The sequence below is a fragment of the Vulpes vulpes genome, chromosome 5 (genome assembly GCF_048418805.1).
Source record: "Vulpes vulpes isolate BD-2025 chromosome 5, VulVul3, whole genome shotgun sequence".
Lineage (NCBI taxonomy): Eukaryota > Metazoa > Chordata > Mammalia > Carnivora > Canidae > Vulpes > Vulpes vulpes.
In genome coordinates this window covers 65029229-65052811 of record NC_132784.1, presented here as the reverse complement: position 1 = coordinate 65052811, position 23583 = coordinate 65029229, and the positions used below count along the sequence as shown (strand labels likewise).

General features: G+C 58.8%; 2 protein-coding genes and 1 long non-coding RNA gene across 4 annotated transcripts in view; 2 read left to right on the top strand and 1 right to left on the bottom strand.

Moving 5' to 3' along the window:
- LOC112924250 (uncharacterized) overlaps nucleotides 1–10347 on the top strand; it is a 38157-nt gene extending 27810 nt beyond the window's left edge. The window contains exons 6-10 of the long non-coding RNA XR_012001882.1: nucleotides 1213–1363; nucleotides 7149–7235; nucleotides 7388–7476; nucleotides 8329–8806; nucleotides 9993–10347. This is a non-coding gene — a long non-coding RNA (uncharacterized lncRNA). The remainder of the gene's footprint in view (nucleotides 1–1212; nucleotides 1364–7148; nucleotides 7236–7387; nucleotides 7477–8328; nucleotides 8807–9992) is intronic.
- OVOL1 (ovo like transcriptional repressor 1) lies at nucleotides 558–12512 on the bottom strand. The gene is made up of 4 exons (XM_026004418.2): nucleotides 11997–12512; nucleotides 4888–5105; nucleotides 2814–3003; nucleotides 558–2600 (listed from the first exon to the last, which is right to left on the bottom strand). Exons 1-4 carry the CDS (start codon nucleotides 12094–12096, stop codon nucleotides 2305–2307), a joined length of 804 nt encoding a protein of 267 aa, XP_025860203.1. The 5' UTR covers nucleotides 12097–12512; the 3' UTR covers nucleotides 558–2304.
- On the top strand, nucleotides 12241–23544 carry AP5B1 (adaptor related protein complex 5 subunit beta 1). 2 transcript variants are annotated; one of them, XM_072760279.1, is made up of 3 exons: nucleotides 12241–12351; nucleotides 20676–20843; nucleotides 20947–23544. In XM_072760279.1, exons 2-3 carry the CDS (start codon nucleotides 20694–20696, stop codon nucleotides 23425–23427), a joined length of 2631 nt encoding a protein of 876 aa, XP_072616380.1. In that variant the 5' UTR covers nucleotides 12241–12351; nucleotides 20676–20693; the 3' UTR covers nucleotides 23428–23544. The 2 variants fall into 2 exon arrangements, with proteins under 2 accessions (XP_072616380.1, XP_072616379.1); XM_072760278.1 differs by lacking the exon at nucleotides 12241–12351 and adding an exon at nucleotides 20202–20333.
- Nucleotides 23545–23583: the final 39 nt, after the last annotated feature.

Below are 23583 nucleotides of genomic sequence, written 5' to 3'. Positions count from 1 at the left end.
GGCCTTGGGCCCACTACCTAACATCTCTCTGCCAGCAATGATGGCAGCATCTTCCAGACGGTGGCTGAAAGATCAAGTGAGCTAATGTGGGTGAACAAGTGTGCCCTGGCACAGAACAAGTGCTCTGCAAATGTGGCCATCCCTAGAGCTAGGTGTCTGACTTGGAAGTGATGAGACCTTTGTGTCCTCATTTGGAATCACAATCTTCCTTCTATGGCCCTGGCAGGATGGTAGGAAGAGAAACTAAAACTGGAGCCCCAGTGACTACATTGGCCTGGTGGAGAGCCAAGTCTGGGTATGAGAGCTTCGGGCCAGTGAAGCAAGCTCAGGGGAGGCCCTGCTGCCACGGCCACAGCAAAGCTATGGCCCAAGGGTCAGTAGGCATTGACTGCCGAGACCACGGGCAGGCTGCTTCATCTCTGCTGGTCAGATTCTTGTCTTGACTCAAGACTCACTGGTAACCCTACAAGGGTAAAGCTTTGACTAGAATGCAACAACTGTTTTGATTAATTTCCCTGCAGGTGGAAAAAGAGGCCTATGAGACAAAAAAGCAGAAATGCAAAAAACAATAATTCTTTGATTTTAATAGTTGAGGGGAAAGTTATAAAATAAAATAGACAACACAGAGCGTTGGAACCCCCTCAGATTGCAATAACACAGGGATACAGAAATGTAAACGAAACAGAGCCTCCAGATAATGTTATAGAACTTCCAGAATACAGCAGCTCCCAGACACTCTAAAGTAAAATAAGACAGGAGTCTTCCAAAACAATCTATACACCGTCAGAGGGCTGTCCGAGAAAGCGACCCGATTCCTCCTCAGCAGCAGCCTCTGGGCTGGTTCTGCCTCGGGCTCAGCTCCACTGCCCAGTCCAGCCCACTGTGTCCTGTGGACCTCTTTTGAGAGTTTGCCTTCTCATTCTTCAGCTGGCTGCCTCCAGCCCTGCCCCTCTCTCCCTTTTGACCCACACCCCTTTCCTGTTTTTAGCAGAAAAGATAGCCAAGCCAGTAGAGCCTGGCCGATTTCCTCAGATGGAGCCAACCAGTCCTGGGGTGGCTCTCCTTGAAGGCTCACAACCCAGCCTAGCTGTTTGAAAAACAGTCCGCAGATAGGCTACAAATAGAACTTGTCAGCCCTCTAATACCGTCCTCTTGAGAGGCTTCTGATAGGTCTGGTTATTATTCTGTCCCAATTTTTTGCTGCGGCCCTAGGGTTTTCCACTCAAGAAGGAAAAGGACAGGCCTTGCAGCCTGGCCCTGTCCTCTCAGTGTCTCAAATGGTGGACTCTGGACGTATCAGACTCATCACCCTGTGGGCTTTCTCCTGCAGCTGCAGCTGGACAAACTCTTGGCCTCCGCAATGGTGAGTTGCTCCACAAAAGGTCTGTTATTAGGAGCAAGCAAGCTCTTGGTAACCCCAGGCATGCCTTGAAAGGATGTGGGAGGGAGGCAGCCCTGAGGGTCAAGGAAGAGCCACTGTAGCAGGGACCCCAGTGGAAGGGGAAGGAGAGAGAGCACAGCATATCCCTCAGGCAGGGCTGGAGGAGGGTCTTCAGTTAAATATCTCAGGAGGTATGAAGGGTAGGGGTGGCTCGGGGCAGCCCCCCTACTCCCCAGAGTCAAGGCACAGAGAAAGTATGAAATGTCCAGGATAAATAGAACTGCATGGAGAGGGAGAAAAGCCAGCTCCATCCTCTCTTAAAAATAGCCACCGTTGGCACCAAAAATATATTAATATCTGTACATTTGTCATCTTTAAAAAAAGGAAATAAGACTTCCTTGGCACCTTGTAGTCGATTTCCTAAAAATGAGGTGATGTATGGAAAGGCCTCCTGTGTGCACGCACTCGTCCACGTGTGTCTCCCTGTCGGAAGGGTGGACCCTGCCCCAGCAGCCCTGAACGTGAGACACACCGCTGCGCAGACAGGGGCCAGCTCCCCCAGCACCTAGGTTTGCTGGACTGCCATTTCCTCTGCTGTCCACAGGGCACCAGCGGTCCCCACCCCTGGGCTTCTGAGGAAGATGGCCACAGGAGCATCCTCATGTACCTCCTCTGGGAAGGGAGGCCTCTCTCTGTAGGTGTGCCACCTCAAACTGAAGGCAGCCTGGGCCCGGCTCCTGCCACACACTCACACACGTTGGCCTAGGCTTGGAGAGTCCCCTGCCCACGAGACAAAAATGCAAACGTGAGCAGAGTTCAGCATGGGGGCTGAGTGAGCAAGTGTGCCTGGGGCTCCAGTCCTGGTCACCACATCCCGCGAGGGGCAGCAGGAGGGGGGATGGGGCCAGGCCGGGCCAGGCCACTTAGAGATGGTGGTTGCTCTGTAACAGAGAGGTGACAGTATTCTGCAAGGCCACAGCCACCTTCTTGGAGGTCTTACGCAGCAGTGGGCTGTCGGGGTGGTGCTCCTTCAGGTGGAGGACATGGCCCTCCTGGCTCTCGGATGTACAGCCACACTCTTCACACACGTACAGCTTGGCCCGCCGCTCCTTGTACGCATACTTCTGCTGCACGCCGTGGATCTTCTTGAGGTGTGACTCCAGAGAGCAGCGCTGCGTGAAGGCCTTGTCACACAGGCTGCATTTGTAGGGCCGCACGCCTGCAGGGAGGAGGGGGCTGGGTGTCAGGGACTTGACACTGAAAGGTCAGGCCTCCTGACTAGGGGGAAAGAAGAACGGAGGAGGCCTTTCCCGTGTCCCGTGTCCAGCTCCCTAAGTGACAGAACTGATGAGCTGAGGAGGGCTTGTGCCCTGAGCTCCAAGGTGCCTCTTGAGGCTGCCTGTTAACGAAGCCAGGCTGGAGCCCCTCTTACCGGTGTGGGTGCGGACGTGTCTCTTCAGGTCGAACGTGTCATTGAAGCCCTTCCCACAGTAGGTGCACAGGTGCCTCTTGACATCATTGTGACACTTCATGTGGCGATTGAGCATGCGCTGGTAGGTGAAGGCCTTCTGGCAAATGTGGCAGGTGAAGAGGTCTCCACTGGGCCCGTCCCCCAGGGTCACCTGCAAGTGACGAGGAGGAGCTGTGGCTGCAGGTGGGCATCCAGGGAGGATACAGACCCCAGCCCCCTGCCCCCTGGGGAGAACCGAGCTCGCCCTGCAGAGGCCACACCTCTGCACTGCAGGTTCACAGATCAGCGGTACTGGAAGGGACCTTTGGGTCCATCGTCCAGCCTCCTGTGGTCCCCAAATCCCCTTTCAAGGCTGCCAGCCAGCTCCTTTACAATCTCTAGAGATGGGCAACTGACTATACCTGTAGAAACAGCTGGGGTCACATCACCTATTAGAAAGGGCTCGCTTCACTGAGTGAGCAGTGAGCTTGCTGCTGTTGTCCTGTCTGTTCTCATTCTATGCAGTAGGACAGGGGGGAATGCCTGGGACATGGCCTCTGTAGCAGCCTTCCTAGGCCAAGGCCATTGCTCTGAGCATGGAGTCCCGGTGCAGGCCAGCTCAGCCCCTTGCTTTTTCTTGAGCCAGGCGTGACAGGGTAGGATGTGAGGACCCTTGCCATCCTCACCACCATCTTGCTTATAAATACCTTCTTCCGTTTCTTTTCTAACTACAGAAAATCTCCAATCTTTTCAGATGTAGAGATGAGTACCACGAGTACTGAGACCCCCTAAAGGGCCAATCTTGTTTTATCTTTCCCTCCCAACCTCCCCCTGGCCCTGGATCATTTGGAAGAAAATCCTGGCCACCCTCTGCCCCTCAGGAAGGACGCTGCTCAGAGTGCCAGGTGTTTGGCCGACACAGGGAGACATGGTCCTGACCCTCCACGTCCATTAACGTCCAGAGGCTGCCTGTGCTCTGCGGGTGGCCCTGTTGCTGGAAACTCCTCTTGAGCTCCCTAGGCTTCCTAGGTCACACCACCCCTCCTCCTCTACTGCTTCTGGCCCCTGGGGAATGCCCCTTGTTGCTGACTAGTCAAGACCTTTCGAGTCAGGACTCACTCCTCAGGCACATCCGCCATCCTGGGCCCTCTGCTCTCTCTCTCCATGCCCTCCCTATGGACCAGGGTCCAAGGGATGAGAGGAAGGCCACAGGGGATCAAGGGCATGTGCTGGCTCTCCGGCCAACCAATGAGCACACATCTGTGTGATTCCCCTCTAGTTACCACACACGCTTGGCCTACACAGGGCAGAGAGGAAGGAACAGCATTCACTGCCAGCTTTCTTCAGGCCTTTGGCACACAGAAGAGCACTACAAGAACTCTTCCACTAGATCACTGGTGCCAGGTGCTTCCAGATCCTAGACCTTTTAGGAATGCAGGCCTAGCCAGGGACAGCCTTGCTGTCTGCATGCTCCTCGAGAGCAGGAAGTTTCCTTTGCCTCAGACACTCGGGACTGTTCCCACTGCTGAGGCTGAGTACAGTGGGTAGCTCCCCAGACTTTGCCCTAGATGCGAGGGCCTCAGATGCCATGCAGCTGGAAGTGGCACACCTGGGTTAGGTGGAAACCACCAGGCATGTGCCTCAATGGGTGGTTAACCCCAAGTGGACTCCAGAATTCACTCTGGATACAGCACGGATGGGAACCCAGGAGAAGGTGCTGAGCTGGGCTCATGTCTCCTGCTTTTCTAGGACTTGCAAAGAGGTGGCTCCCCTTAAGGCCAGAAACAAATGGAAACAAGACCTAGAATGGACTCCAAAAGGTGAAATGTCTCTGGAACCCTGCTGCTTCTTCCCAATGCAGGACATTGTTGCTTTAGAGCCACTTCTCTTATTTTCTACCCTCATCTGTGCCCTGCTGGGGTCACTTCTCTGCAGAAGCCTGGACCTCGATCCAAGGCTAGCCCTCTGCCTAGGTCTCATTGTGCCTGGTCTTGTGGGCTAGACACAGGTCTAGAGACACGCTCCTAGTCCCCAGAAACAATGTGAGGCTCAGTACCTTCATCTTGGTGCGCAGGAAGCCATGGTCTCTGCTCTGGGGCTCTGCCAAACGACTGATGTCTTCAGAGGGCAGCTGGGCTACCACACAGGGCCCAGGGGCCACACCATAGCTGGAGTCCCGGAGGCTCATGTCCAAAACCAGGGGGCAAGATGAGGGTTCAGCCACTGACGGCTCTGGCTCCTGGTAGGGCTGAGGTGGACAGAAGCCCAGGCTGACTACAGAGAAAAGAAACAGCCAGGTGAGGGGCTAGGTGGGGGGAGAACAGGACTCAGTGGGCTCTCAGGATGGTTGCCTGGCAGTGGGCTGCCTGGACCCCGGAGCCTTCACGCCCTTTGCAGTCACATGGCAGAGAGGACTGCCCCCCACCCATATGTGCTGCCCCTCCCTCCTGCCCCATTAAGGTAATTACAGGTGACGCCCGCCAAGCACCACAGCCCACAGGCCTGCCCGCTGAGTAATTTGTGTCTTAGCGGAACTGGGAGGACTGAACCTGCCCTGCCAATTATCACTCCGGAGCCGTCTGCCTGCCCCACCTGGGCCAGTCCCTCTGGATTCCAGGCCTCATCCATGCTCCTGCAGACAAGGGGCAGCATTGGAGGCCCTGTGCCCAGGGATTTATCCCTGCTCCTGAAGGGTCCCTGGTGGCCTACGCCAGCCTAGGCTGCTTCTTCAGGCCGATTTAGCTGCTGGCCTTAAGGGGACTGGGTCGTCCTCCACACTGGCTGGCGTCTTTGGCTGCAGCTCATCAGGGTTCTAGGCTCCCCACTCCCACTGGCCAAGCTTGGCAGCCAAACAGGCCAGGTGAGGTGGAGCAGGGAGGAGGTCAGGGAGCAGCAGGTGGATGCGGTGTAACAGTCTCCTGGGCGTTGTGCCCAGCTATTATGCAACTCTCCCCCACAGCAGGGACCGCTTGCTCGATGTGGCACAGTGAGGGCTGGGCTCCCAACCTCCGCCCTCCAAAGCACCGATACCTGGCAGCCCCTTGACACAGCCGCTCCCCACGACAGACACCAGACACCTCACACTAAACGGGGCCAGAAAAGCCTGGTCCCAGTTGCAGAGTAGAGAAGAGGAAGAGCTGCCTGAGTGACACAGAGGGGAGAGGTCTCACAGCTGACCAAAGCTGGGCAAACTAGTTAATGTTTTAATTTATTGGTATTTTTCTTCCCAAAAGGCTAAACTCTATACAGTTGACCCTTTAACAAGGCTGGGGGTAGGGTGATGACCACCCCCCCAAGGTAAAAAATCCGAATATAACTTTTGACTCCCCCCAGACTTAACTACTCAGAGCCTACTGTTACCCAGAAGCCTTATCGAGGACAGAAACAGTCGAATAACACATATTTTGCATGTTCTGTGTATTATTACAATAAAGTAAGCTAGAAAATATATTAAGAAAATCCTAAAAGAAAGTACATTTACAGTATTGTGCTTTATTTATAAAAAACAACAACAACAACAACAACAACAACAACCCATGTGTAAGTGGACCTGTGTGCGGACTTGTGTTGTTGTTCAGGGGTCAGCCATACTTAAAACCCATAAGAAAGGAACATATTTCAAGCTTTGAAAGGAAAAATCAAGAGGGGAATAGGAAAGAATGAATGTGCTTCAGGAGGCCGAAGACAGGTCTCAGACCTGTGAACTAGGCCCTGTGGACCCTGTGCCTCAGAGTCTGGAACCCAGGGAAGGGCGGCCCCAGGACTGCTCCTGGGACCCCCCAGGTGAGGCTGGAGGCAGAAGGAACTACTAATGGAAGAAGCATGAATATGAAAGCACCTAAGTTTCAAAGTTTCCTTTGGGGAGAGGCCCTGGCTCTCGCCCCCTCAAAACACAACAAAGGTCTGACAAGGGAAGAATGCGCCTGCCTGCCGCCCAGAACCCGTTCTGCTGGCACTGGCGTCCGTCTGTCCGGGGGACTTTAATGAGCCACCTCATTCTGGGAGTTGATTCACCAGTGCCTGGCCCTGGCCCGGCCTTGGAGCTGGAGCTGGCTTGGTGCCTCTCTCCAAACCCTGGGAGGCTGGACGTCAGGCCCAAGCTCTCGGGGTCCCTCTGGCCTTCCCGCAGTGACGGCTGTCTGTGCATACAGGCCGGGGGCTGGGAGAGGGCAGGGGTGTGTCAGAGTATTGGCAGCTTCTGATGCCAGTTTACCAGCTACTGGAGATCTTGGACAAGAATTCAAAGCTGAGTGACAATTTCCATTTGTCAATCCAGGTCAGGACACACAAAAACCTCTACCCTCTTCTGTCTTTCAGGCTCGGGTAGCGTGAGTGAAGCTCCTGAAAGCTGGAGCCTGGCCATACCACCAGCACAGGGAGCAGCAGAGGGAAGAGTGGCAGCAGGTGAGGGCTAACCAGTTTGTGCTCAAAATGAGTTGTCACTCTTTGCTCCCATGCTTCACTGAAGGGTGGCTGTGTTCCCAGTGAGGGTTCTGAGGATCCAGGCCAGTCTGAGAGAAGACCTATTTCCTGCACCTGCCTCTCCCCTTCCACAGGAACCTGGACATGATGGTGCCAAGGAGCCGGGGACCGGGAGGGAGCCTGCCCAGTCTGGCCTCTGAGCTGCCTCTACCCTGAGCCAGGGGTGGGTGAGGTTGCATGGGCAGCCACAGGGTGCCAGGGTGGGGATATTTGCCTCATCCCATCCACCCCGCCAAACCTGTCTTCCTGCCACCCCTGTGAGCATGCCCCTGCTGCCACCGCACGCACGAGGGATTGCTCTTCGGCATGCCGCTCCTGTCACTGGGTATCACTGGGTGGTAGGAGGCAGGAAGCAGAACTGGTTGGGTCCTGCTGGTGCTGCTCTCTGTCCCCTAATTAGATGTTTCCGGCCAGGCGGGTGGCTGTGGCTACTCATCACCTGCCCACGGCTGTGGAACAGGGCCAGGCCACGCCAGCCTGGCCCTCTCCCTACTCCCTCAGGGGTTCCCGGGTTCCCCTTCTGGCAGTCCAGCTCACCTCTACTGGAGGACACGCAGGCCTGGGCCCAGGGCAGCTTTCTCCCCATGGGCCGCTACCCCAGGCAGGGCCTCAGGTCAGGGCTGGGCATAAGGCCTGGTGCCGGCTCTCTAGGGGGAGCAGGTGAAGCAGACAGGAGGACGCCTAACCTCTGACCACATGGGGATGGTGCTGGTGCTGACCTGGTGGGGGGTATGTGTAACTCAGCTCTGAATGGGGGGCCACAGTGGAGACCCACGCTGCTGTTAGATGGCCTTGCCCCCTTATCAGGAAAGGCAGGGGTTCCCTGCGCCTGCCTCCCTGGCCCCAGCAGGTCACCCAGCAACACCTGAAAGGCAGCTAGTGCCAGCCGACTGGTGGAGGCGGGCAGCCCTGGAAACACAACGGGCCTGTTTCTCAGCCTGTTGCTTCCGTGCTGTGGATGCCAAGTTTTTCTCTCAGGCCATCTTTGTCTCCCTTTCCTGACTGCCTTTCACAGTGGGTCCATGTGAAGTCGACGCCGTGCTCCTCAGCCCTCAGCCTCGTGCCAGAGGGGGTGGCCCTGACCAGCCGCAGCCTGCCCTTCCATTTGTGTCTGTTTCCGGCCAGCACAGGGCTGGACACCCCTGTGCAACCCCAGACCTGCTGAAGGTGGACATCCGCAGTGGCCACGCTTGGCTCTAGCCTTGCCCTGTGCCCGGAGGGCTTGCCTTCTCCTGCTTTCTTTCTGGGACCAACGGTCTGCAGGGAGTCCATCCAGGGGCACCCTGGTCTGGAGCGAACCACTTGGCAGCTTCTGGGACAGAGCCCTATGTGATAGGCAGGAGCCCCATCCAGGCCACTGCCCAGGCCCAAGTTGTTCTTCTGTCCCCATCCATGGTCTGGCTTTCTGTGCTCCCAGCCTTGCTCCCTGGAGAGTATGGCAGGCATGTCCTTTGCTGCCAGCACTTCCCAGGAATGAGAAGAGCGACCCTCAGGTGAGTCCTCATCCTCCGCAGCACCCACTCCCTGCCACCTGCACACCTGTGCTCTGCGGCCCAGAGCCGACTGAGGAACCTGTCCCACCTCAGCCTGGCCCAAGAGCAGCTCCGGCTCCTGCACTGCCTAATCAGAGCCGGGCTGAGCAGCTCCAGTGTCCCATACCTTGGCCTGGCTGCCTCCCCGGGGTGGGCAGGTGGTCATGAAATGGGAGGACAGGCTACAGAGGCCCCAATGCCAGGGGGCCTGGAAGAGGCCTGGGATGTCCACATCTGGAAGTGCATCATTTCTGCTTCCAGGCTGCTCCCAGGCTCCTCTACCCTCAAGTACCTTACTGGCTTTTGGTGGTGGCTCAGCCAAGGGCTTGGGAGCGTGGGGCTTCATCTCTGTTTCTTCAGCCTCCCCTTCAGTCCAAAAGATGGAATTTAGCCCCTGGGCCCAGGTGCTTAGGTCCCTCCCCAAGAAGCCAGCATTACTCCCTGCACATTAATATTGACATAACAAAGGAGAAATGCCTTGGGAGATGAGGGGCGGGGAGTGCAGGGCTCAGGTCCGGCTCTTGGGCCCAGATGGGATATCCCAGGATAGCCTGCAATCTCCCTTCCAATATGACCTTTCAGCCCCATGTGCCCACTTCTGGGCTTTTCCCTTGGCTTTGGAAGGAGAGTAAGGCCAGGAAAAGGTTCTGCCCTGGGGGTGGGAACTTCTTGAATTGTGCCCCAGGGAGAGAGGCTGGAGTGCTGGTCAGACTGGAGCCCTGAGCTTCAGTCGGTAAAAATGTCTCCTTCCAGGGCCTCTCAGATGCTTTAAGGGTCTCAGAGGGCCCTGCCAGGGAGGTCAGACTGCTAACGCTTCTCTGTTCCCCAGCTCCCCCAGGGCTTCTCCCAGTGGGAACGGGGTCAATGCTTAGCCGGTCACAACGTGCTGAGTCTGTGAGGTGGGGTGAAGGAAACGTGCCCAGCCAGCTCCTGGGGTCATGGTCGGCTAGTGATGGAATGGCTCAGTCAGGGGACAAGCCACCACAAAACACACTCCCCACTCTCCAGCCATCTGAGGCACCCAAGCATGGCCCGAGAACATTCCCTTTCTCACTTCCAAAACCTGTGGGAAAACTCTCCAGTGGGCCACATGGCTTTGAGAGGTTAAATTAGTGCTTTGTCTTCTACCCTTTGCTTCACTCCATAGGACTACCCCTCTGCAGAATGACGGGGTGCAGATTCTCACCTGCGCCCTCCGCATTTCAACCCTGACCCCAACATCCGGCCCATCCTGTGGAGTGAGAGGCAGGCACAGCTCCGGTCACTTGGACAGCAGCAGCTGGGGGCACAGACCACCCAGAAGCCCTCCTCCGGGTCACCTGATGAGACAGCCCCTGGGGGGTAGGCTTCCCCCACCACTCCCACTAGCTGCTGCCACCAGAACTGTGTTGGGATGCAAGGAAGTCAATGATTTGAACAAACGGAATTTCTTTGTCCTTTGTAAGAGTCAACACATGATCTGTTACTGATTGGGATGTGAAATAAAACTAAAAATAACAGCACACGGAGTCTCCCGCAAGGCTCGGCTCACCTTTCACACAGTGCAAGTTCAGTTTATCAGATCCGAAGGAGTAGCTAAGCAGCAAGACAAACACAGGTGAGGGAGGAGACTGGAGCCGAGGGGGGCTCCGTTCCTCTCCTGGTGCTTCTGGAGGTAGAACACCCATCAGCCCCAACCCTCCTGCCAGGGAACTTGGTCAGGCAGGAAACTACAAACAGAATCCTCCGCCCACACCCTAATCCACCTCAGGTAAGCAGGCAGCTCACCTGCCTTTTGGTCTCAGTTTCCCCTTGTTTTAAGGAGGCTGTAGAGGCAGCGCCAAGGCGCCCGAGATAAAGTTAAGCTGTGAAACATCCCATCAGCTCCACAGGCCATTGGATCCTGGCGGATCAGGCCACAGAGATCTCACCACTACATCCACTGTCTCCACCAATTTATTCAGGGGAGAAACTGAGGCAAGGGCCCTTACAGGGCCCCTCACTGCCCTCATTTCACCACTTTTCTACAAGGCCTGGGGCGGTGCCACGGAGCCTGCGGATCAAGGGTCAAAGTCGGTTGGTTAATTACAACCTACCCCCCCCCCCCTTGGAGGCGCAGGGCAGGGTGTGCAGCGCAGCCCCCGCCCCACCCCCAAGGCGAGGGGAGGGGGAGTTCCGAGGGAAGCTGGCTTTCTCCTGACTCAAGATTTTCTGGTTGGTGGGGGACAGAAGGCATAAAAGTGTTCTCAGGACTTCCAGGGAAAGATGCCACTGAAGAGGGAAACAACTTGGGTTACTCATTCAGGGGTGACTCGGGCGCTGTCAAGGCGTCCTCCAAAAACAAGCTGGGTGCACCAGCCGCCCCGGGGGCCCGGTCCCCAGGCTGTGGGCCGGGCTCCTTAAAAACACTTTCCACTTAACTGTGTCCTCTGCAACCACGTCCTCTGCAAGTAGGCGCGTTTCTAACAGTGGTGAGACCTGATCCCACCTCGGTCCTCTGGACAAGCCGGGGTAGAGCCGGGCGCCTTCCCCACTATCTCAGCTCACTCTGTGGGGCGGCTGGCTGGGCACCCCTCCCCCCCAACACGACCTTCTGGCCACCAGAGTGTGGGAAAATGGAGAGATCAGTGAAGGTGACTTAAATGAGTCTTCTCTTACATTTTGCACCAATTGAGGCCGAAACTTTAGCTCGCTCCCTGCCCCCCCCCCAAGTGGCATCGCTCCAGTGCCCTCCTCCCGCCTCATAAAAGTCCCAGATTTCTGGATTTACGACGTGAGAGTAGAGGGTCGCCTGAGCGGTGACACACCCCGTTGCCTCCCCTGCGCCGCGGCTCCGGCCGGTGCAGGGGAGGGCGGCACCGCGCGGGCCGGTGCGCCACGGACCCGCCTGCCCCCAGCCCCGCCGCGGGGCCTGGGAACCGCTCTCGCCCGCTCCCGGCGGCCCCCGCCCCCCACCGGCGCCTCTTCCGCCGCCAGGCCCTCCGCTCCCCTCCTCCAGCGCCGCGGGCTAAGGGGGCCGCGGCCGCTTAAACATTAAATCGGGCGCCCCGGCCGCGCTCGCCGGCTGACTCGCGCCGCTGCGCTCTGCGCTCCCGCCGCCCGGACGGGCCCCCGCCCCCCCGGCGCCGCAAACCGGGCAGTGGAGGGCTCGCGGCCGCGGGCTTGGCCTCACCTGGCACGTAGATCTCGCCGCGCTCCTCGTCGGGGAGCTCGCTCCAGTTCCTCTTGCACGTGGAGACGCACGGCTTCTTCACCAGAAACGCGCGGGGCATTTTCGAATCCTCCTGGCCCGGAACCGTCCGCTTCCGTAACTGGAGCCGGGAGCGGTCCCACCTTTCCCGGGCCGACTGGGGCGGGGGCGGGGAGCGTGCGGATCAGGGAAGGAGTCGCCGAAGTGCCCGCGCGTTCTGCGGGGAGACCGTGCCCGGGACGGCGCGCGCCCGTTGGCAACTCCGCGGGGCCGTCGCCGCCCGCCCTCGGAGCCGAGGCCTTGCAGCCAGGTGCACCGGGCGGCGGGGAGGCGGCAGGTAAGCGTCTCCCGGCTCGACTGGCGTCCCCCGCGGCCGCTCGGGAAGTCTTAAAGTGCGAGCCGGACGGACGGGTTCACGCTTTATTGGCTCGCGGCGGTGTGTGTTGGTGGCTGGGGCGGGGTGGGGGGGTGATCTGAGCTAATTAGCTTGGAGCGTCCGGGGGAGCGACGGCGCATGCGTTGGGAAATAACGGTGACAACCCACCTATTTGTTACCTGTCGAACCGGTTTCCATTCCGCTGCGGGTGAGGTGGCCTCGCGGCCTGGGCGGGGCGGCCGGGCGAGGGCGGGGACGGGCGAGTGGGTGCCGGCGCGGGGTACCCAGCACCCGGCTGCCCCGCCGGCCGGGCCGCCGCCCCCCCGACCTCCAACCCGGAGCGCTAGCGTTAGCCAACCGAAGCTTGGAGTTTCAGAGAGCCGAGGAGGGGCAGGGGCAACGTTATGTGCACCCGCGCTCGCACGCTCTGCAGGTGATGAAACGAAACTCGCCCGACGGGACCCGGCCGGATTCTGCGGGTCCCGGGCGCCTGGGGAGGCGCGGAGCCGTCGGGCGGGAGCCGGCGGCCCGCCCTCACTGGTTGAACCGGGCCTGGGCCCGGGCGGCCCGGATCCCGAAGGCCCGGCTGAGCAATTCGTGGTTCAGCCCAGAAGTATTTGCTGGGCTCTGGCTCCGTGCGGGGAGGCACGCGAGGCTCCAGGGGCGCGTAGGCCGGTGGGCGGGCCCGCGGGGACAACGCGGCCACAGTACAAAGCGGAGAGCTGATCCCTGATCCCTGCCCAGAGCCGCTCTCTGTCCAGGGAAGTGTGGAAGGCTTCGTGGAGGAAGGGGCATTTAAACCTGAGTCCACTGAGATCCGAAAGACCGCAGTGCCTTAGTCCTACACACCCGCAAACACCCTCATCCTGGCCCCGAATGTCCAGATTTCAAGTGCGGCGAGGCCGAGGCCCTCTGAAGTCAGGCCCAACCTCGTTTGCCGGTTGGAGCCACTGCAGGCAGAGGGCTCCCGTCTGCTCCCCCCGCCCCCCCGCCCCGCAACCCGCCCCCCCCCCCAGCCCACCTTTGGCTGAGGTTCAGCCTGGGACACACACACCCCCTCCCCCTTACCCCCAGAGCTTCAGCATGCTCTGCCTAGCCCCCAGGCTTAGCTGGAGGGAGGCCCAACCTCAGTGGGAGGGCTTGTTGCCTTCCAAATTACTGTGACACTTTGGCATCTGGGCTTCTCTTACCAGCTGGCCTACTGAAGTCTGGAATGGGACCCCTTCCTCTTTTTAGCTCTCCTCCTTCCCACATATAAAATAAACATTTTGGGATCTCCACCACACAGATACCTTTCCCACCTGTTAAATGTTTCCTGGAACCGATTAAGAGCAAATGAGTCCTATTCACAAAATTCCAAAGTCAGGAGTCAAAGAGGAGCAGAAGGCTGGTGAGGGATTTTGGGGCAGGCCCTTGCCATCCCCCCTGGGGGGCTCACAGGACCACCCCCTGGGTGGGTGGGCAGAGTCTGCCCTTCCGGGGCAGTTGGGCCTCCTCCTACACTCCCTCCTGGGGCCTGTGAGTTTAGCTAAGGGGCTTTCCTCTCCAACCTGTTTCCTAGTCTAGCACCTAAGAATCCTGTCACCTACCTCCTGGGGTCACTGTGGGCTCCAATGACAGTGGTGGCGGTGGGGCTGCTTGCCTCTTCCTCTCCCAGGGCTCTAGCTTCCTGCGGCCCAAATGTGTTTTATCAGTTCTCCATTTTTTTTCCTTAAAGATTTTATTTATTTATTCATGAGAGAGAGAGAGAGAGAGGCAGGCTCCATGCAGGAAGCCCGATGTGGGACTCTACCCGGGGACTCCAGGATCATGCCCCAGGCTGAAGGCAGGCACTAAACCGCCGAGCCACCCAGGATCCCCTCGGTTCTCCATTCTTACCTGCACCCTTTTATTCAGCTGGCATGAAGTGAGCACCTACTATGTACTTACCTTTTGAATTTTGAATAAATCCTGGAGAAACATTGACCAATAGTCTGTCTAGAAGGTAAATTTGGTTAATCAATTCAACAAATATTTATTGAATGTTTCAGTTATACCAGACCCTGACAGGGGCGTGTTACATAGTAGGTGCTTAGTGGAAATTAAGTCTTCACAGATGACCTTGGACAAGAAGCAATCTTTCTTGTTGGGGGAGTAGGTGGGTGAGAAACAACTCAAATGTCTCCAATTGTGGAAAGAATGTTACACAATGTTCAGAGAGAGGGATAGTCCCATGCTGTCCAGAGGCTGTCTCCAGTATCTACAGCTATACCTGGCACTAGTGGATTATCGATAAATATTTGTTGCATGAATGAATATCTCTTTTTCTTGACTCATGTGACCCATTCAGCCTTTTCTGTTCTGACTTTTTGGTAGAGGCATGGATACAGAGTAAATTTATTATAAGGAAAGCAAGGGGGCAGGGCTGGTGATAAAAGGCAACTGACACTGGCTGTCAGGAAGAGATAGAGAGTAGTGGTGATGGTGGAGAATGTGTCTATCTAAAGGGGCAGTGACAATCATGTCATTTGAGCACAGATACCCAATGTGGCCACATCTGTCCATTTTCAAAAAGAAGCCAAAAATCCAGATTTGTATGTGAAATCTACCAAGTTTTAGCCAATGAGCCACCCAGGCGTCCCTGAAATCTACCAATTTTTAAAAGTTGGCTCAAATTAAAACAAACAACATGGAAGGAAGCTGTCTTGTGACCAGGTGAAACGTGACAAGCCTTGGACCAGGGCGGCATCTGCGGGAATGGAGGTGTGGGCAGAGGCCGGATGATTTGGGAGCTCCTGGGACTTGGCCGTGGGTGAGTCAAAATACCATTATGGGTCAGATTTGCCCCATAGACTGCTGGTGTGTAGTCTGTGGTTCACTAGCAGCTCTGGAACGAGACAATGTGCATGAACTTGGATAAACACCAAGCTAACCTGTGAGCCTCATGGATGAGGGCAGGCACCTTCTGCTCTGTTCATACAGTGTCAGACATCATCCATTAGGTCCTTAATTCTGTCAACAAATATCGAAAGCCTACCATTTGCCTGGCACTGATGATTCTGTGATACAAGGCAGAAAGAGAAAGAAGGAAACTCTTAGGGGCACCTATGTGGCTCAGTTGGTCAGGCATATGGCTTCAGCTCAGGTCATGATACCAGGGTCCTGGGGTTGAGCCCTGCATGGAGCTCCCTGCTCAGTGGGGAGTCTGCTTCTCCCTCTCCCTCTGCCTGCTGCTCCCCCTGCTTATGCACATGCCCTCTCTCTCTCTCTGTGTCAGATAAATAAAATCTTAAAAAAAAAAAAAAAAAAAGAGGAAACTCTTAGTGTGATCCATGACTTCGGTGATGGGATGGTGACAGGTGGGGATGCTGAGATCTGAACAAAAGGTAGGAGCCAGAGTGAGAGTGAGCCTTGTGCATGTGAGATGAACCAAAAGACGAGGTGGTGATATTGGGAGGAGATAGGAGGGTGTGGGAACTGAGGTTGAAGAGGCCGTGTGCCATGTCATGTGAGGCTCAGTGTGGTGGGAAGCCTTGGGGTCGGCTGTGGTAGAACAGAATAGTAGAGAGACCAGCAAGGAGGCTACTGCAACTGTCCAAGCAGGAGGTGATGGTAGCCTGGGCCATCTGCAGACAGAGCCACGAGCTCTGATTCTAGGTGTTCTGTGTGGACCTCTCGTTGGCATAGTGGACAGGGAATTCCAGCAAGTGAGCAAGGACCACGCTCCCCAAGAGTGGTGGCCGACTCCCACCCGTGGAGTGTGGTGCTGCGCTCTGGCCTGAGAAGCCCAGAGAGAGCTGGGGCAGAAGTTAGATGGAGAAGGCTTGGAATAACCCCTTCTTGTTCTCAGATAAAGCTTAGTAGGGGAGCCCTGAGGGGGTGAAGGTGGAGCAGGGGCTGGGTGGCAGGGAGGCTAGAGAGGCTGAAGGCAGAAGTTCTTCTGGGCATGAGATGTGCTGGGAGGACAAGCAGGAAAGGGCTGCCCCATACTTTTAGTCTCTGGGGACTCAAGCCAAGCCTTCTAACCTATCAGGGCCTCAGTTTAAGCATCTGTAAAGTCAGGCTCCTAGTTCCAGCTCTGTTCCTCAGAGCAGTCCAGAGATGTTGATTTGCTTTTGCCCAGAAGTCTAGCAGCCTTTGAAAATGGATTCAGCCTTAAAGCAGGCTGATTGTGCCCTGGCCACCAAGGCCTCTGAGTGGCTCAAACAGTGGCCCTTCCAGCCCTGTTTAACAACAGCCTCCGGGAGCTGCAAAGCCCCTGAGAAACCATGAGTGCTGTGAGGACACCAACTCCTCCACCTTTGCTAAGTTCGGCTTGTGGGCCTCCCAACCCTCCCGCTGTCAGGGGGCAGAAGGCTCCTTAGGCGCAGCTGGGGGGCAGTAGCCAGAGGAGGAAGTTTCCAGGGCCATCTGGAGCCTCTGGGTCAGTGCAGGGAGAAGCCAAAGGTTCCTGCTGGAGGAGGCCAAGGAGCCAGGTGAGGCTCTCCACAGTGGCCACCAGACTTTATTCCATCCTCACAGAGACTGGAACCATCAGCTCCCAAGTACTCAGGGCCAAAGACCAGAGTCATCTGTCCCCTTCTTCCCTTACCCTCCACATCAACCCACTGCCAACTCCTGGGAGCACCCAAATCATCCGGCCTCTGCCCACACCTCCATCCCTGCAGCTGCTGCCCTGGTCCAAAACCCGTCACATTTCATCTGGCCACAAGACAGCCTCCTGAGCAACCTTAGCCCCCTTCCCACACCCCCAGTCAGCTGTCTCCCCTCAGCTGAAGCCCTACAGTGGCTCCCTGGCAGGTGGAATAGGGTCTTGGAGGGCTGGTGCGCTCTGGTCTCCACTGAGTTCCTGGCTGCACGTCTCTCCCTTTCTGCTGGTTCTGTGCGTTGTAGCCATGCCGCTTGCCCATCATCCACCCAGCCTGACAAAGCCTGGCCCTGCTCAGGCCTCTCCTCCGTTGTGGCTTCCACGCAGAATGCTTTCCCCAACTTGATGACTGGTTACCTCTTGTCATTCAGGTTCCAGGCAAGTGTCCCCTCTTCTGAGAGGCCTCTCTGAGCACCCCAGCTAAATCCTTGTCCCCAGCCACCTCTAGCCCATTACCCTATTCTGTTGTCCTTGCAGCATCTTTTAGTCTGTGAAATTTTGGTTGGTCCTGTTTGTTGTCTGTTGTCCCCTGTCCCCCTCCCCCCACCCAGTGTAAATCCTGTATACAAGGGACCTCTTTCTTTTAACACCATTTTATTTTATTTTTATTTTTTAACACCATTTTAATAGCTTTATTTAGATATAATTCACATACTATAAAATTCACCTTTTTAAGGTATACAATTCAAGGGGTTCGATATCTTCACAGAGTCATGAAGCCATCACCACCGTCTTCCAGAACATTCTCATCACCCAAAAGAAACTCCATACACAGCAGTCATTCCCCATCCCTCCCTTCCTCTCGCCCCTGACATCCATGACTCTGCTTTCTCTCTCTAGACTTGCCTATTGATGTGTAAATTTTAAACCATCCCTATATCTCCAGTGAGCAACCAGTGCTGGGAAGATGGGTTGGTTATGTCCCCATTTTACAAATGAAAAAACTGAGGCTCAAGACCCCTCCGGAAACTGACTTTCCCTTTTTTCAAGCCTGGTGTCTGGTATCCCCCTCAGAGCTGGGCTACACTGGGGAAGCTGGAAACTCAACAGAAAGAGAAGGAATGAAGTGTGAACATGGAGTGGGGAGGTCCCTGCTCAGCCACCTGGCTGCAGCCCATACTTGGGCCCTCTCGGGCTGGGAGGTCACTTTCCTGGGCAGGCTCACTGACTGCAGATTCAGGGAGTCTTCATGCCCTCAGTGCTGGTGGGCTGAGCTTAACTCTGTCTGGCCTGTGCTGGAGACAGACCAGTGCCACCCTCCCACAGGAGAACAGCACAGGGACATGGGGGCAGGCAGGTAAGGGGAAGGCCTATCCCAGTACCTGGACGCCCAAGAGGGCTGAGGGTAGCTGGTGCAAGAAGGACGGCCCAGTCAGGGGCAGTGGGGGGCTGTTTGTTGAAGTTAGGACCTCTGTGACTTTGGGCAAGTGACTGCATTTCTCTGGACCTTTGTTGCCTCATCTGTGAATGGTACCCATCCCTGGGGTACACCAGGTTGCTCTGAGCCTGGAAGTCCATGTGGATGCACCCACCACCACATTGGGAACCAAACACAGGTTCCCTCCCTCCAGACCCCTCACCCCAAGGAGCCTAGGCTCAGAAAGGCTGGCGACTTGTCAGAGGCTGAATGAGGGCCAAAGCCAATGGTAGATTTCCTGACCCTTTGAAGCCTGTCTCCTCAGCTGTAAAAGAGGTTTAATAATCATTCCTCCCTCCCTGTGAGTGGTGAGGGCTAGGGGTGTGTAGTTATCAGCACCCTCTGGGCCTCAGACAGGGAAACCAGACAGGCTCCTTGTTACCCTCAAGCTGCCTTCCCTCCCAGGGCTGCTCTCATCCTGGCCTCTTTCATCTTAGGTTTAATTAGCCAGGCTGCCCCACCCCGAAGTCCCTTGGGCGGGAGTCATCACTCCCATTTTATAGATGGGGAAACTGAGGCACCTAGAGGGAAGTGGTTTGGGGCTGCCGCCTGTGAGTCAACTATGGAGCCAGGGCCCAGGGAGGAATTGGGACTGGGCTTTCCAGCTGGACTTGTCCCTCGGGGTGGATCCCTGTCTCCATCCCCCTGGCATCCCCAGCACTGTGGGCACCCAGACAGCCTCATTTCCAGCTCCCTCTGCCCCACTACTCCCTACCACCTTCTATCTGGAGGACAACAGGATGGGGTAGGGAGGGGCCCGCGAAGCCTGGAGAAAGGAGAGAAACTGGTTGGCAGCGCTAACATGGGGGCTCAGGTCTGTTTCATCTTCAAAGCCGCCTAATTATAGCTAAAGGTGTTACTGTAGCCCGTGTGGCCTGCACGCCCGCAGTTCTGGGTCCTGGAAGCCTGTCAATGGGGCATCTGCGGCGCAGTCCAGAGCTCAGGAGACGCTGCTTGGGGAGCCCCAGGCAAGCCCCCCTTAGTGTCCCCAAACAGCTCCGATCCAGCCCTCTGGAATTCAAGAATGCTGGGTCGATGCCCTGCTTGGCCCTAGGTCTTCAGTGGTAAGGTCGCGGTTTCCAGGTCTGGGCTCCGCAGGCGTGAGCCCCGTGACCTCCCGGGCCCTGCCACTCTGCACGTCTGCATCCCGTTGCTTCCCGCCTTCATCCAGGATTACGGCCTTGCCCTGCCCAGCTGCCCTCCCAGCTGTACCCTGGCGCGGCTGCCGCAACCCTTGCCGACCGTCGGCTGCTGGTGCGGCCTAAGGCAAAGGTCACCAGCTTCCGCCCGCCGTGACCCCGGCACCGCCGGCTCCGCGCCCCCAAGCCCAGCCGGTGGGGGACGGGGGCTGGCGTCAGAGAAGCGAAGCCAAACCCGGAGGCGCCCGCCCGACCGGTTCTGCCGGGGCTGCGAGCAGCACTTCCTGCGGGCGCCCTGGGACCGCACCTGGCACACCCCCCAGCGGGCACCCCGGGAGCCCAAAAGACCCGCACCCTACTCCCCCCGCAGGGTGCGCGGCGCTGCGCCCGGACGCCCGCGGGGATGGGGGCGCGCTGGTTGTCATCCTCGCGGGCCCGGCGGGCGCCGAGCCTGGGAGGCCCTGGGATCGCAGGGCGCGCGCGGACGGGACCCCGGCAGCCGGGAGCGCGGGCCCACCCAGCCCCACCGCCTCTGCCCGGGCCTGCGGCAGTTTCGGGGAAGGGGCGCTGCGCGCAGCGGGACAGTTACTCAGCCCCAGCGAAACCGGCGAGTCGGCACCTGTTGGCGGGGCGGAGGGGGAGGCGGCCCCGTTACGGCCCCGCCCCTGCCGCCCACGCGCCGCGCGCCCCGCCCCGCCGCGCGCCGCCGCCCGGAAGGAGCCGGCCAGCCCGAGCGCCCGCGGCGGCTGAGTCAGACGCGGTGAGAGCGGCGGGCCCGTTACCGCGGGCGCCGGGGGCCGGGGCGGTGCTGTGGTTTCGGTGCCGGCAGCGGGCGGGCGGCCTAATGAGCTCTCGGCACGCACCCCGCGCCGGCGGCCCTGCCCCGCGGGGACCCTTGGCTGCCCGCCCTGGAGTCGCCCCCGAAACCTCTCGGTTTCGTCTTGGGGTTCAGGCGCGGGGTTCCCCTGGCGTCTGCGCGTGGCAGGGGGCAGCTGGGATTCGAGAAGCGGCCCTGGGGTGTCGGTGGCCCCTTCGGGGTGCGCGCAGGTGCTCGGGCGCCCTCTGGCGGCCACGGGCCTGACCTTCCCTCGCTTCTTTGCAGGGACCTGGGTGCGGGACCATGGGACCCCGGAGCCGGGAAACCTGGGCCCAGCGCCTGGGCGCCTTCCGGGCCAGCCCGTCCGCCTTCATGGCCGGTCCCGAGGGTGAAGATCTGGGTTGTGACCTGCTGAGCGAACTGAGGAGTGAGAAGCTGAGCGAACAGACCAAGGTAGGCTCTGCGTGCACCCCCTGCCCTGGCCCATCTGGTCAGCTCCGTCCACCGCGCCCTGAGCCTTATTTCCGTGATTCCCACCCAAATCTCCCATCCCCAGGTTTCCTTGCTGGCCCTGAGCCTGGAGTACCCAGCCCAGCTCTGGCCGGACACCGCTGCGGCCGAGGCAGCCGCCACCTCCCTGTTGGACACCCTGGTCCTTCTGCCCCCACGGCCCTCGGCCCTGCGGCGGCCCCTGCTGCTGGCGGCCACCACAGCCTTGGCGACAGGAGATGCGCTGGGCCCCACCTCTGCAGCCTCCCTCCGGCTCCTGCCCCTGCTTCTTGGCTTGGCCTGCGGCAGCGATCTGGGGCGAGGCTTTGGCCCCGCCTCGGAGCAGCGCTCCCTGCAGGCCACAGCGTGTGAGTGCCTGCGGGAGCTGGAGAGCTGCAAGCCTGGGCTGCTGGGTGGCCGCCTGGGGCTGCTACGGGGCCTTCTCGGGCAGGAAGGCCCGGTCCAGCCGCTCAGCCTGCTGCTGGCGCTTGCCCTGCGCAACGCCTTGGTGATACAGGCCAGAGCCAGGGCTGGCCTACAGGGCCTGCTCATGGCCGGGGATGCTCCCACTGTGGGCATTCCCTGGAACTGGGCATTAGCTGAGGAGGGGGCTGCCCACCTGCAGCCCCAGGCACCTAGCTGGCCGGCCACTGAGGTGCAGGAGTGTGGCCTTGCTGTACTGGAGCCCAGTCCTGAGGAGGCCCGGGAGCTGCGGGCTGCCGTGGCCCAGCTCCTGGACACCTCCTACCTGCTCACTCCTGTGGCTCAGGCCCAGCTCCTGTGGCTGCTGGGCTGGGCTCTGCGGGGTCTTCGGGGACAGCCTCCAGTGCTCTTCAAGCCACAGCTGGTACGGCTGCTGGGCACGGGACAGTTGACGCTGCTGCATGCCATTCTGGCACTCAAGGCAGCCTTTGGTGAAGCACTGTTCACGGCCCAGGACGAGGCCTTGCTGCTCCGTCGGCTCACCTTGGCTGCCCAGCACCCAGCCCTGCCCCTGTCCGCCCATCTCTTCTACCTGCACTGCCTGCTGAGCTTCCCGGAGAACTGGCCTCTAGGCCCCACAGGTGAGGAGGCCGCTCCACTGCTGCTCGGGCCCCGGCTATGCCGTGGCCTCCTGCCCAGCCTCCTGCATGACCCGATGGCCCTCCTGGCCCGCTTGCATCTGCTTTGCCTGCTCTGTGTGGACGATGAAGAAAAGGAGGAGAAAGCCCAAGATTGGAGCCCCCAGCATTACCTGGAGGAGCTACTGGCTGGCCTGCGGCAGAGGGCAGCCCTGGATGGGGGCCCTCGGGCCTTGGCCACTCTCTGCTTCCAGGCCTCATACCTGGTTGTTCGCTGCCTAGCCATGCAGCCTGCTGTGCTGACACCCTTGACCCGTGGACTGGCCCAGCTGTACCAGTCCCGGCCTGCGCTGGCTCCTCATTTTGTGGATCTCTTGGACAGGGTGGGCCCTGAGCTGGGGGAGCCCCTGAGAGTGGTATTACGGCAGGAGGTGGTGGCCAGGCCAGGCAAGGACGAGGCTCTTTGTTGGCACCTGCAGATACTGGCAAAAGTGGCAGATGGGAATGCTCAGAGTGCCACCCTAGGCTTCCTGCGAGCTGCGGCTGCTCGCTGCACGGACTGGGACCTCCAGCAGGCCCTGCTACAGGTCTGCCGGGCCTTGCTGCGGGCGGGTGTTGGGAAAGGCTTGGCCGATTTGCTGCAGGCACTGGCCAGGCAGTTGGAGGACCCTGACGGGCGGGACCGTGCACGCCTCTACTACATCCTCCTGGCCCACCTTGCGGGTCCCAAGCTGGGGGTGGCCCTGGGCCCCTCGCTGGCCGCACCTGCGGCCTCCTCATTGGTGGCCGAGAACCAGGGCTTTGCTGCTGCGCTGATGGTGCAGGAGGCCCCAGCCCCAATTCAGCTAAGCGTGGGGCCCCGCAGAGCCGAGGGCCCAGTCCCCGTGCTACAGCTCCAGGTGGAAGTGCTAGAGCCAGTGTACTCTCTGGAGCTACGCTTCCGTGTGGAAGGACAGCTCTACGCACCCCTGGGGGCCATCCATGTACCCTGCCTGTACCCTGGCCGCCCTTGCCGTCCCCTGCTCTTGCCTCTGCAGCCCCGGCGCCCGGCTCCCACGCATCTGGATGTGCGTGCCCTGTACACCACACCCAGCGGCCTCACACGCCACGCCCACCTGCCACCTCTGCTTGTGACCTTTGCTGACCTTTTTCTGCCTTTCCCTCAGTCCCCTGAGGGGGACAAGCAGGGCTTCTTTGAGGAGCTCTGGGACTCCTGCCTGCCCAAGGGCGCTGAGAGTAGTCTCTGGTGCCCTCTTGGGCCACGGGGGCTGGAGGCCTTGGTGTCCCACCACCTGGAGCCCTTTGTGGTGGTGGCCGAGCCCCCCACCAGCTACCATGTGGCCATCCACCTGCCCCCCAACTCAAGACTGCTGCTGCGACTGGAGGCGGCCCAGGTGGACGGGGTGCCGGTGGCTCTGCGGACAGATGACTGGGCTGTGCTGCCCTTGGCTGGGGACTACCTCCGTGGGCTGTCAGCCACTGTCTGAACATGGATGCCAGTTCAGGTCCTCAGAGGGGCTTGCCCAAGGAGGGCACAGAGGCCCAGGACACAGTCCTGTGGCTTCTTTCCTAAAAAACCAAACAACTTAAGTTCACTGATGACATTCACTGGTTTGTTTTCTTTTGAGCCCTGGTTGGGGGCA